General features: G+C 40.8%; 1 protein-coding gene across 1 annotated transcript; it reads right to left on the bottom strand.

Annotated features, from left to right (window-relative positions):
* Positions 1-10,646: 10,646 nt before the first annotated feature.
* LOC122319674 lies at positions 10,647-11,459 on the bottom strand. The gene has a single exon (XM_043207269.1). The coding sequence runs from the start codon at positions 11,457-11,459 to the stop codon at positions 10,647-10,649; it is 813 nt and encodes a 270-aa protein (XP_043063204.1).
* Positions 11,460-13,992: the final 2,533 nt, after the last annotated feature.

Here is a 13,992-nt window from a genome sequence, read left to right as displayed (position 1 = left end):
TTGGCGTAATTATATACAAGCCAAGACGATAAAACTTAGACTTCAAGCAAGGAACCTCCACTGGCTCATAAATGCTTGCTCTCCACTTAGTCTGGAGTTTAAAGCCCTTCTATACAATTCCGTCTTAAAACCCATCTACACTCATGGCTCCGAGCTATGGGGTAACGCATCCAGAAATAACATAGACATTAATCAGCGAGCACAGTAAACACGGCTGAGAACTATCACTGGAGCGTCGTGGTACCTTCGGCACGATGACATACACAGAGACCTGAAAATCAAATTAGTAATCGAAGTAATAACAGAGAAAAAAAGTAAATACCAACAAAAGCTGACCACCTATACAAGTCCCCTCGCAAAAGAACTAATTTGAGTATGCAGTCAAAGCCGGCTGCACCGCAACGACCTCCCAGACCAGCAATAAACTAATTAGGGCATTATTCGCAAACACTATCACCAAGGTAATGGTAACTAAGCTAGATTAAGATTCGAATACTAATTGTTAGTCCTTAAGGAGGTCCTTAGGAGGTTTTGATCCGGCCAAATGGGCCACAAATCATCCAAAACTCTGGCGAGTAGAGAGAGAGTCCAGAGAAGTCGCTTAGATTTGACTCTTTAGCTTTTATAAAAACGTAGGGTATGATATAGAATCCTCAGAATGATGTGTTTTATTATAGATTGGAGGATTCATTTAATTTATTGCCACCAACTAAACGCAACATTTTTTTCGTCGAATTACGTTTGTTTGATTCTTTGGGGTTGTTGTGCCCGTTGATCACAAGACCAAAAATCTTGCTTGAGAAGCTGTGGCGACCAAAACTGGACTGGGATAAATCGGTGCCCATAAAGTTGAAACCAGTTGAAACAGAATTTGATAGAGTAAGACAAGATTTCCATACCTCGACATTGCTCAATTCTCGTCCCATCTGGACGTCATTAAACGGTCCATCCACAAACTCGCGTTGCTGCCAATTAGCAGCGACCAAAAGGTTGAAGAGCCGGTGGCCTTCAACGGGGTCGGAATGTTGGAGCAGTTGTTAATTTAGAAAGAAATACTTGAAATTTGAATTGTTAAAGCAGTCGTTTCGTATATATAGAGGAGTGAAGCTGCGCCAGCGCAATAAATCTGAAGACAACTTGCAACCGCTTTTTTATATTGGAAAATCCTCAGCTAGGCTGCTAAGTTGGAGTCGCATTTAAATAATCGTTTTTTATTTGGAAAAAATCTCCTCGAATTTTTTACATGAAAATACTTTGTGTTAGTCTGTTTCAAATGTTCAAAACTGTAACACCCTTTACAATAATTCTTTTTTTTCATTTTTTATGTGTTTCTATCGATATGCCATATATATTTTGCCCCCGCCCACTCTAGTGCCAATATGCCGCAAAACACTGACACGCCCATACCAAATGAAAATTAAATTTATTATTATTTTGTTATAATAGTCCATTTTCTTACCAATTTTCTTGTAATCCGTTAATTCAATTTCTCGTCTGTCGAAAGAGTCATAAATTTTCTCACTCCAATTACTTCGAATTTAATTTTTAATTTCCGTTCTTCGAACATATTGATAATTTGTCTTAATGTTTGTTGATGCTTATCGATCAGATCCAATTTTACTGGAACAACGGACGTCACACGAATTTAATGGATGTTCGATCAACGTTCCACTCTTTTACAAATGGCAAGCGCCTTAAAACTTTTACCCTGTTTGCATCAGCGCTAACGTTTGAAATACCCGTTACTCAGATAGTGGATGTGCGAACGATAGATTTTTCTATTTTTCTGTATATCGATAGAAATTGGCAAAAAAAATAATAAAATACAAATTTTGTAAAACTGTGGGCGTTGCAACATCCGGAAACACACTTGTGCTGCGTCAATGTCCCTGGAATCTACTCTCAACTTTCTAGCGTTTATAGTTCCTGAGATCAAGGCGTTTATACAGACGGACAGTCAGACGGAGTGTCAGACGGACAGTCAGACGGAGTGTCAGACGGAGCACCAGACGGACAGTCAGACGCACGCCTACAGTATTATATGAACTTTTCCGGTGGGGTTAGGAAAAATAACCTAATTAACTAATGTTAATGTCTACTGGAATAAGCGCCGTTAGGCAAACAGTCGGTCCGAGTGAACTCCATCTATTATGGCTTCCAAACAGGTGATTCATACGCAAGTATTGGGCGGACTAGCGAAATAAATACGTGTTACGTATACTCTTTTTGTAAGATCTTAAGACTTTGAAAATTTACAAACAGAATATTAAGCAGGGGAAGGGGTACTATCATCGCGTTGAGTCAGACGGAAAGCGACAACGAAAACGCAAGTCGACAATAAACAAGTGTCAGTTCAGCGGTTGCAATAGGTCGCAGAAAAAAAAACCTACCAGTTACGGGCACAGTTCAGCAAGGAGGCGTTGACTTCCAAAATAGGGGAAATTTAGAAATACGACCCCTAGGTGGGAACACTTGGCATAGAAGACCGATAGCTCAGAAAAGTTCTAAGCCTGTATAAAAAGACCGTGGCTCACCGATAAGATAGTTAATACCCGAACCAATACCCAGGTGAATACCCGTAAGTCAATACCCGGGTGAATACCCGTTAGTCTATAACCGAAAAGACTCGAAGGGAATACCCGAAAGTGAATATCCGGGAAGACTCGAACTGACTTCCCGAAAGCCAATAGTCGAGAATAACTTGAATCAAAGGAAAAGTGTCGAGAAGCGAGGACTCCATCAATCCCCCAGGATAACCGGGCGTAGTTTGGAAGGATCCAGGACCAATACGAGGAACACGCTTCAAGAAAAACCCTAATTTTATAGAAGTCTTAAGATTGTCGGCAAGGAGTCTAAAGCCTCCGACAACGCCGCCAATGTGATCAACACCGTGGAGGTCGTTGAGCACAAAGAGGAAATGGCAGGTGTGCAGCATACCCTGGAGTTCATCGTCGCCCTAATAAAGCTTTTAAAGCTAGTAAAAATGTACAAAAGATCAGTACAGCGGAGACGGGACCATCAGCATACCCTGGAAAGAATCGTATCCAGAATCCCAAAACAAAGAGTGCATTTTTGTTAATGTTGATATCAGCAAAGGCAAAGTAACAGCGTGGACTTTTCAAACAAGTGCATAATCCAAGTAGTCTGAGAGTCGGATAGGAGCTGAATCGTGCCGCAGAAAAACAAATAATTTATTCATTCATTAATTTTTTTTTATTATTCATTATTCACGACTACAGATAAGGGCACCTAAATAGGCATACATTTCATCATTTAATGTCATAATTAATTTGACTATTTATAGAATCAGTGCACGCCTATTAACTCTTTTACTATTTATCATAAATTAAAGTCCCCAGCTTCAGCAACCGAGATCACATAGAGGTATGACTTTGAGATCACTATTGTTTATCATCCTTTCAAAATCGTAAGTCCTTTGTTTTGTCATTAGAAAAATTGATTTGTGAAAATTCCTTAAATCAAAAATATAGGAGATTTTCTTGTTATAATTTTAACCAACTAAGTGCGGATCCACGTTATTTGCAATTAATTAATTTCCATGACTACTTTTTTGCGGGGGACGATTTTAGTTTCTTTGGTTCACGCTGCCGACGAACTAGGCCAAGTAGCCAGGTCGTTTGTAAGGCTCGGGGCCAGGGAAATAGGAAAACTGTTGTGGAAACTGATTGTGGTCAAACCGTTTGATTTTCCGATGACTGGCGGGAGGGGGTTTTCGGACATACACTGTCTTAGGTGGACCAGTTCACATATGGAACCAAGTAAAAGCTTATGTCTCCGACATGCACAACTTGCACTTTAAATTGAAACACAAGATCGCCGAAGATGAGTTTGTAGAGCTTTTAAAAGACAACATGAACTTCCAAATGGGTGGTTTATTGTTGACGACCCCAACAAGATATCTGGCAGAGCATAAAAAGGAGGGGCTCAGAGTGGATCGGTGGTTAGAAACCCATGGGAAACCGATGCGAAGTAGACCAGTATATGGGATCCAATGCGTAGACGTGCAAGGACGTATTCCCGATGGTGTCGTTGTAGAAGAATTCAAACGCAAGCCGGGAGACAGCCGCGAGTCCAACAGACTAGCCTGGGTGCTGAAACCCTTTGTGCGATATGGTCTGCTATGTGTCTGGATACACCAACAAGAATCCATGCGCGTCTCGATTCCACGAGGTCACCTGTCGTTTTTAAGAGAAGTCAGGTAAAGACGGTAGGTGCACGGAAAACCAGGCGGACCGGAAACTTGTCAAACCCGTAAATGCTCTCCATTACAGGCAAACTTACCCAACCCATAAGACTCTAGAACAACGAGAGCAGGAATATGCACCGACACCAAAGCGCATTTTTAACGGCGCTGAGGAAAAGAATAACACCACACGAGCTGCTTGCTGGACACAATGATAAAAGAACCGAACACCAACGCCTTAGACAGAGGGTCGTCCCATCGGAGTACTTGTGGGCCAGACACCTGGGAGAGTACTGATTGGCGAAATCGGCGACATTTCAGTAACGGATGATAAGCGGAAATCAGCAATGGTAAAACCACGGATTAGACTAGCCATAAAACAGCACAGTGACGAACATTGGAGTGGACAGGCTAGTGATTATTGAGGGCAGCCAGCTGCTGCCATCGGAAGAAGGATGACCTTTTGCTATGGGACGTTTGATGAGCCCCCGTGTCCGGCAAAGTCCATACCGGTAAGGGTGAAGGGATGCGAGAGGGACTCCCGTTCCTTGGGCCCTTCCCATGAGTTGAGTTTGCAACATCTTTTTGTGAATGACGCATACCTTGCACGAATAGATAACGGACTTGATCAAATTCCTCACCTTCGGAATCTAAAATTTGGAACGGAGCAGACGGATCATCAATTGATTACCGCCGTGCACCGTAATACGATGAGTAAAATGAACGAGGATTCAAGACAGTACGCTGTACGAAAAGTTTACCGGATGCCGTTCGTCATGTTGGAGAAGTTCGGAGGCCGTAACCCGGACGCAAGCTCTCATGAGACCTTCAGAATCAAGAAACGGGTTCAAGTTTTGAACAGGACTGGATTCAGGCACTGGCCGCTGTTGGCTTAAACAGCCAATCTCATGGATGAAATGCTTGCGTAGCGTGACGGAAATTAAAAGACGTTCGGGCGACGCAATCTCACTAGATATCAAGTGGTTCTCAAGCAAAGCTTTGATCTTTCGCGATCGCTTGATAAAGCGACGAACATAAGTGAGGACTCGCAACGCCTTGTCGGGGGTGGAAAAACGCTCAAGAATATCTTCCGGGGGGGCCTGCTCACTTCTCGAGTTCCGTCTCGGGGGAGTCATTGCCTTGAGTCATTGCCCTGGGAGCCAGTCTGGACCATGCCACCACAGGTGACTGTCCGCGAGGTCTTAAAGCCCTACCCCCCGGCTAGCGAGATCAGCCAAATTATGCTCGGAGCGGACATGTGCCAATTTCTCCACCTCCGTGACCTAAGTGATCCATGTGACCCGATTTGCCACGATTGTTGTCGGCCGTGCAACCAGGCGAGAGCAATAGTTGAATCTGTCCAACAATATAGGCCGGACGCAGGCCCGGGCATCTTTGGAAGAATGGCGTTGGCCATATCGGACAACAGATCGGCTCCGCACAACTCTAGCCGCGGGAGCGACATCGTCTTGTCTGGGGACACCCGTGTCTTTGCCGTTAGCAAGTTCACCGCTACCGTGGACCAGACCTCAACTCGGACGTAAATGGCGGCGCCATACGCCTTTTGTGTGGCGTCACAGAACCCATGATATTCTACTTTCAAGTGTGGTCGGAACGCGACCCAGCGGGGAATGCGGATGTGATCGAGCGTCGAGTAAATTTGCCGGAAGTCAACCCATCTCTTGCAGAATTCTTGGGGGAGGACATCGTCCCAGCCTAAATCATGGAGCCAAATGTCCTGCATAACCATCTCTGCTCGAGCAATGAAGGGGTCTAGCCAGCCGGCTAGATCGAATAACTTGGCAATTTGGGAAAGGACTTGACGCTTCGAGAACGACGATCCCGAGGTCAATTTTGGAGGAGTGAAGAAAACTCATCAGACGTCTGTATTAAGTAAAAAGGCCTCTTTGTATTTGTTGTTCGATTTGATTATTTTATTTTTGGAACAGGAAAGGTCCCGCTCCGTTCAAAGTACATTTGTCAATTTTCTTGAGTTCTTCATACAAAGGTTTCTTAGCCGAATTCGAGGAGCTTATATGCAAATCTTATGTACATATATATGAATACGACGGCGCTGGAGGAGGGGGAGTGCTGTAGGCACACATAGTAGGCGATCAGCGTTTGGCCAGTGTGAGAACGCTGACTATGCAATTATGTATGTTGGCCTTCAAGTAGACGCTCGTATTACGCGTGCACTTGGGCTGGACTGTTTATGTACATTTTGCAACAGAGTGCTACAATGTGTTTGTATGTTATGATTGTTAATAATTATATAGTTATAGTACTAAGGCTTTAGGCACTCTTTTTGTTTATTTATTTATTTTTTTTTTTTTATTAATAATCTTAGTATCTATGGTATGTATAATTGTTTTAAACGGGATTTAAATAATTTTGGCATGATTTCATTTTTCTGTATTTTTAGAGTCTACTAATTGTAATGCTAGTCAAAGTTAACGCTTAATTGTTGTAGAGAATTGATAATATTTTTATTTTCGAGGAAGTTTAGGATTTTATGGATGTTAGTAGTTGAAGGCTCGGAGAGGGAGGAGTTGAGGTTACCATTAGGGAAGTGGATGCGGGCTGTATTAAATGCTGGACACTCATTAAGTATGTGAATCAAGGTCATTGTGTTTTGGTTGCAGAAATGGCAGGGGTTAGATGTTGCCTGCAATAATCTATATTGATTGGTGAGTCTTGTGTGGCCTAGACGTAGTCGAATAAACTTAGTTTGATCACGTCTTGATAATCTAGTGATTTCCTTGTGTTTTGAGTAGTCATTGATATTAAATTTTTGTATGTTTATAGATTGGTACCAGCTTGAAGCATGTTGTAATAGGTTTAGGGAGTTGTCTGACTTTATGCATCTGTTTATATCGGTCTGGTTGAGATTTAAAGTGGTGATCAGAGGCGCTGTAGTTGCGTATTTTGCGGAGTCGTCTGCAAATTCATTTCCTGTGATTCCCACATGGCTTGGGATCCACAGGATTTTTAATATTGGTTGGAGGTTTGTAAGTAGTCTTCGAATTAGTGTAGGGTAATATGAGGAGTTGTCGATATTTATACCCGTTACTCGTAGAGTAAAAGGGTATACTAGATTCGTTGAAAAGTATGTAACAGGCAGAAGGAAGCGTTTCCGACCATATAAAGTATATATATTCTTGATCAGGATCAGTAGCCGAGTCGATCTGGCCATGTCCGTCTGTCCGTCCGTCTGTCCGTCTGTCCGTCTGTCCGTCTGTCCGTCTGTCCGTCTGTCCGTCTGTCCGTCTGTCCGTATGAACGTCGAGATCTCAGGAACTACAAAAGCTAGAAAGTTGAGATTAAGTATACAGACTCCAGGGACATAGGCGCAGCGCAAGTTTGTCGATTCAGGTTGCCACGCCCACTCTAACGCCCACAAACCGCCCAAAACTGCCACGCCCACATTTTTGAAAAATGTTTTAATATTTTTTCATTTTTGTATTGGTCTTGTAAATTTCTATCGATTTGCAAAAAAACTTTTTGCCACGCCCACTCTAACGCCCACAAACCGCCCAAAGCTGCCACGCCCACACTTTTGAAAAATGTTTCGATATTTTTTCATATTTGTATTAGTCTTGTAAATTTCTATCTATTTGCTAAAAAACTTTTGGCCACGCCCACTCTAACGCCCACAAACCGCCCAAAGCTGCCACGCCCACACTTTTGAAAAATGTTTTGATATTTTTTCATTTTTGTATTAGTCTTGTAAATTTCTATCTATTTGCCAAAAAACTTTTGGCCACGCCCACTCTAACGCCCACAAACCGCCAAAAACTGTCCTTCGCACTTACACTAGCTGAGTAACGGGTATCAGATAGTCGGGGAACTCGACTATAGCGTTCTCTCTTGTTTTTATTGCGTTTAAGGCAGACAGTGAGTCCGAGCAGATGCAAATTGTTCCCTTAATTAAGCGACCTATCTCAAGGGCTTCTAATATCGCGACTATTTCTGCTGCAAAAACTGATGAGTAGATCGGGAGAATGGCCGTTTTAAGAATAGTGTTTTCTGTGGTTATAGCATAAGCAGTTATGTGGTTACATTGTGATCCGTCGGTATAAATAATTGTATAGTTGTTCATTTTTGCTTTTATTTCTAAAAATTCTTTTGGGAATATTCTCATATTGGTTTGATCTTTATTGTATTTGCTTAATCCTGTGTCTATGGATTCTGATTGTAAGTGCCAGGGCGGTTTTGATTTTTTTATGAGTTTTATTGGGGTGACAGGGAAATCTAGGTTAGCGCAAACGGTAATAGAATTCTGTATGGCTGAGTTTCTGTATTTTGTGATATTGTTTTTTATGATTTTGCCGATGATTGTTTCAGTTGATTGGGTTATTGTTTTCGATAATTTAGCTTGAAGGTTTTGTATTCTGGTTTCTAGAGGGGTGACATTGGATTCAACGTAGATATCATAAAGAGGTGTTGAGCAGAAGACGCCTATCGCGGTCCGAAGAGCGTTATTAAGTAGGGTTTTTATTGTTATACCCGTTACTCGTAGAGTAAAAGGGTATACTAGATTCGTTGAAAAGTATGTAACAGGCAGAAGGAAGCGTTTCCGAGCATATATATATTCTTGATCAGGATCAATAGCCAAGTCGATCTGGCCATGTCCGTCTGTCCGTCCGTCTGTTCGTCCGTCTGTCTGTCCGTATGAACGTCGAGATCTCAGGAACTATAAAAGCTAGAAAGTTGAGATTAGGCATACAGACTCCAGAGACATAGACGCAGCGCAAGTTTGTCGATTCATGTTGCCACGCCCACTCTAACGCCCACAAACCGCCCAAAACTGCCACGCCTACACTTTTGAAAAATAATTTAATATTTTTTCATTTTTGAATTAATCCTGTAAATTTCTATTGATTTGCAAAAAAACTTTTTGCCACGCCCACTCTAACGCCCACAAACTTCCAAAAACTGTCAGTGTTGAAGACTCTCCTTCACACTTCCACTAGCTGAGTAACGGGTATCAGATAGTCGGGGAACTCGACTATAGCGTTCTCTCTTGTTTTTAATACTGCAAAAATTGTCTAATACCGCAAAATTGTCTAATGTTGTTCCAAACCAATTCATTCTTGGATTGGCTTGAAATTGTGGAAATCAGTGCGTGTAAACTTTCTTTCTTACTAAGTCGAATTTCTCTTCTGAGCTGCGCATTAGCTTTTTTAAATTGTATTAAGTTTTCTTGACTCATATCTCTATTAAACAATCTCCAGGCTCGGTTTTTGTTTAATTTCAACTTACTTAATTTTTTGTTCCACCATGGCACATTGTGTTGAGTTTTTGGTGGTTGAGATTGGGGAATACTACTGTAAGCGCCAGTTAGTATGATTTTATTTATGTTACTATGTTCTATGTTTGTGTTGGTTGAAGCCGGGATTTTGCTATTAACACAGTTTGTTAGGCTTTCAAATTTTGTCCAATTTGCTCTTTTAGTTATAAATCTTCTTTTGTAATTAAATATCTGTTTTATTGGGTAAAAAGGTTGATTGTTATTGGGAAATGGTCACTACCCTGGGGTGAGTCCATGACTTTGAATTTACAGTGGTTTTGGAGGCTTTGTGAACATAAGGCTATATCGATGTGGGTGTAGGAGCTGTGTGTGGTTGGCCATTGTTTAAAATGATGAAGTTGTTTTGAAGAATGTAATCTCCGAGAATCCGACCCCTGCGATTGCTCATGGGGGAACCCCAGAGAGTATGCCAACCATTTAAGTCACCAGTGATCAACGAAGGAGTTGGTGACTGAGGTAGTGTGTTTTCTAAATCCAAAGTAGTGAATTTTTGTGAAGGTGAATATACGCAGAAAAGATGTTAAATTTTTGTTATGAGTGATTTTCTAACGCAATGGCATCGAAAGTATAGCCTACTGGAATTGGTTTATGTTGAGGAGATTTGTGGATCAGCAAGGCGACTCCACATTTTCCTATGATTGACGTAGTATTGTACATTATGTAATTTACAGGGATGGGGAATTGTAGGGAGAGAGTTATGTGTGTTTCCTAAAGGGAAATAACTTTGGGTTTATGTTGTTTTATAAGAATTAAGAGTTCATTATAATTGTTTGTGTAGCCGTTAATGTTCCTTTAAGGGCCATATTTATATCTAGTTTTTGTGCTTATTTGGATTTTTCGATTAGTTTTGAGTTAATTCTGTAATATTTTTAAGCTTTGATCTTGTTATTATTGTGCTACTTGGTTTTTCTCTATTAATAAGATTTCTTTTAGTTCTGTTACTTATATTTCTAGGGAGTATATTTACTTTACAGTTTGTCCTATCCTTAATGTTTCTTTCCTCGGTAGAGGATGAGCCCGATAGCATAATTTCATCTTCTTTGTCGTCATATCCTATGATGGGTCTGCAAGTGTCTTCTAATGATGGTGTGTGATGGGAGGTTGATGCTGATGTCGAGGGCGGATTCTGTGTCAATCGTTGTGTATTGCCACCGATGCGTAAAGGGATCCATCATGATGGTGTCTCTTCCTGTATAGCGACCAGGCAGTTCTGTTGTCCACTTTTTGGAGGGTTTTTATAGCTTGTATTTCTTTATTGCTAAAAAATACTGGGCAATTTCTGTCTCTAGGATGGTGTTTATTATCCGGCATCCTTTTTCCGGTACAGTTGATGCAGCAGACTCCGCGTTCGCATTTTTCCCCTGATGTGAAGTCGATATGTGCAGGTTGGCTGCACATAAAGCAGGTCTCTGTGTTCTTACAGAATTTTTGGAGATGGCCTAGACGTAGACAGTTGTTGCATCTCATTGGGGCTGGTATATCAGGACGAACTTGGACTCTTTCGTATCCAATATAGACGTATTCCGGGAGGTCTAGTTTTTCGAATGTCAGGGTAATAAGTCCAGTTTCTGTCGGCTCTACTGTAAGAGTCTTCATAATTTTTCTTACGGCGGAAACTTTTTGGCTTTTCAGGTGATGAAGAATCTCTTCTTCCTCAATTCCCCGTAGATCGTTGAAGTATATTACACCCTTTGAGTAGTTCAGAGTTCGGTGCTCTGAGACTGCTACGGGTATGTGCAGAATGGTTGTCTTTGTTTGTAGGAGAAGGTTTCCGTCGCGTAGTCTCTTACAACTAACGACTGCACCTTCGGCCGTGAGGTCAATTACATTTTTGATCGTGAACGGTGAGACTCCTGCGAAAGTTGTTTCATCGGTTCTGGTTATTATCAGAAATTTGCTTGTTGGTGAAGGCTTTTCCTTCCAAATGTCTGGTGGAGGACGCATTTCGGTTGGGTTTTAAGCTTCTTAAATTTGTTGTAAGCTTGTAACGACTGGTGTCCTAACTGATAAGCGCGATCTATTTATAGAAAGTTGTTTATTTGCCACTTAAGCTTGACACGCTTAGAAGTTTGATTTGGGAGAGATGTACAACTGATCGCATCGGCTGCCAAACGTAAACTGTTATAATGTTATTATAGTCTCCTATTTCCGTTACTTTATATGGACCGCTATATATTGAGATTCTAACTTATGTCCTGTTTGGTTTTTTAATAGAACTTTATCTCCTACTGATATATCTAAGTTTTTTGCTTTCTGATCATAAAGATTCTTAATTTGTTCTTTATGTTCATCTATCATAACTCTAGCTCTTTTATGGACTACTTCTAATCTATATTTACAATCCTTAGCATAATCATCTATATTATATATGGGTTCTATATTACTTATGCTAATAAAATGTTTTGGTAAATTATTTTTTTTACCAAAGACAATTTCATATGGACAATGGTTATGTGCCATTGATGGGGTTGTGTTGAAACAGTATACGAAATATTGAAGCCTACGTCCCAATCAGTTTTATTAACCGATATGTATGAACGTATATATTAATTGAACGTACGGTGACTTTTTTCTACTGTTCCAACTGTTTTAAGACATTTGCACAAGTCATTTATAACTGAATTATTATATTCTGTTCCCATGTCCGTAATGAACTTCTTTATTGGAGCGTACTTTAGAATAAAAGATTCATAAATAGCTTTAGCGACAGTATTTGCGCTTTTAATTGCGACTGGTATGGCAACTATATATTTAGTTAAATTACATATTAGTGTGATTACATGTTCGTTGCCATTTTCTCATTTTGGTAGCGGACCAATAGTGTCCACTATTACCCGGCCGAAAGCTTTTATTGGAGTTTCTCTTATTGTAAAATGTGTAATGGTCGGCATGGTAAGCGAAAAGAATTTGCAAATAGAAAAAATTATAAATGCAATGTTGGCCACTTACAACTGAGAACTTGACTCTAGGGATGGGTTAGTTCATTCAGTGGGTATGCTTTTAGGCTGTGGTCGATAACCTCAGTCTAATCATCGATTAACATGTCCGAAAACGTTGTCCAACACTAAGAGCGTCTTCATACTTTCCAATAGAAGCACAGCTATAATTATTGGAATTTGGTGGTATATAAATGCCCACGCGGCTACAGTCCCGCTCTTTTCGTAACCAGAAACATATTCCGGCTAAATCATTGTGCAAGTCCTCTTAATAGAGTTAAAGATTAAGCGCCACTACTTACTAGCGTCGTCTGATCGGTGACGTGATCTGATCACATACTGGAGGGAAAAACGAAACTGCCCCAAAATTTTAAGTGACAACTGGGTTTTCGCGGTGGTTGCCTCGCCTTGGAGCCCCAACCACGTGATTCGCATAACCCCCTCGGAGGGAATTCTCCCAAGAGAATAGGTATGTCGCCGACTTGCACTAGTGCCCCCAACTAAAACCCGCTCTGTTGGCAGTATCAAGTTTTCATCTGGCCACCGGGCCTCTGCAAATACTGGCCGGTCGGAGGGATTCTGACTACCCACTAGTGTTATTATACTGCGTAGAACAACCCCTGGCTACGGATAATTGAAGCAATTGTCTTTCTGGGAGCTACGCCAAGTTCCCGAAGCCTTACCCTTCGATTAATCACTGATTGGACACCCCGACCTATCTATATATGTATAGATCGGTGCGCAGTAGAACAACTACAACTAACTTCGCACCGCAGGATGAGCTTAGCCGCACCAGTTACTTTTCCCAGTCAGGATCATTTATGGAAACCAAAACCTGGACCGTCAGCGGATAAGGGATTAGGATAAAAGTAGTGCAGGTTGCTAGACCATACTTGCGTCGACTTGCGAGAGTGTTTTTTCGTAACCGCCGTCATGTAGCCCCGTAATTTTTATACTTCAATTAATCTCCGCTAGCATCCATCATTTCACCGCTGGAAGGCCTTTCAACGCTGGAACTGGACACATGTGAGTTCGTAAAGCTAAGAGTAATTTCGTATTGTCGTAGAGTATGCCATACCTACATTCTTACAAGAACATTTCAAATGAATATAAAGATTAGGGGGTGACAGAAAGAAAAAAAAAGTTATATATCTAAACCTTGAAATTAAACGAAATTTAAATACTAGAGAGCCCGTTACGAAAGGAAATTTTTTTAATTTTTATTTTTCCATAACGCGACTCCATATGGCCTAGCATTCTTATTCAAAAAAATATTTCTAACCTTATGCATAGTTCGTTTGATAAAAATCTCAACATTTAACCATAAATATTAAGATAAGACATCACAAAATGAATTAAATGAAATACTTTTAGATCTAAGGAAATGTACTGAATGAAAATTTTGATAGTAATTTAAGTAAATGAAGGAGATTTTTTTTAGTTTTTTTAATTTGTTTTGAGTAAGCGCTCAATGAAGTTGCATAAATGAATACTATTACTACTTCTTATTTGTTCGGCAATCCAGCCTCTTTTGTAAATAA

The sequence above is a fragment of the Drosophila yakuba genome, unplaced genomic scaffold (genome assembly GCF_016746365.2).
Source record: "Drosophila yakuba strain Tai18E2 unplaced genomic scaffold, Prin_Dyak_Tai18E2_2.1 Segkk50_quiver_pilon_scaf, whole genome shotgun sequence".
Taxonomy (NCBI): Eukaryota; Metazoa; Arthropoda; class Insecta; order Diptera; family Drosophilidae; genus Drosophila; species Drosophila yakuba.
Note: the sequence above shows the minus strand (reverse complement) of the source record. Positions and strands in the feature narration are given on the sequence as shown.

Excerpts from the sequence above, each read along its gene's own strand:
- LOC122319674 (XM_043207269.1), bottom strand. The coding sequence starts at position 11,459 with ATGCGTCCTCCACCAGACATTTGGAAGGAAAAGCCTTCACCAACAAGC.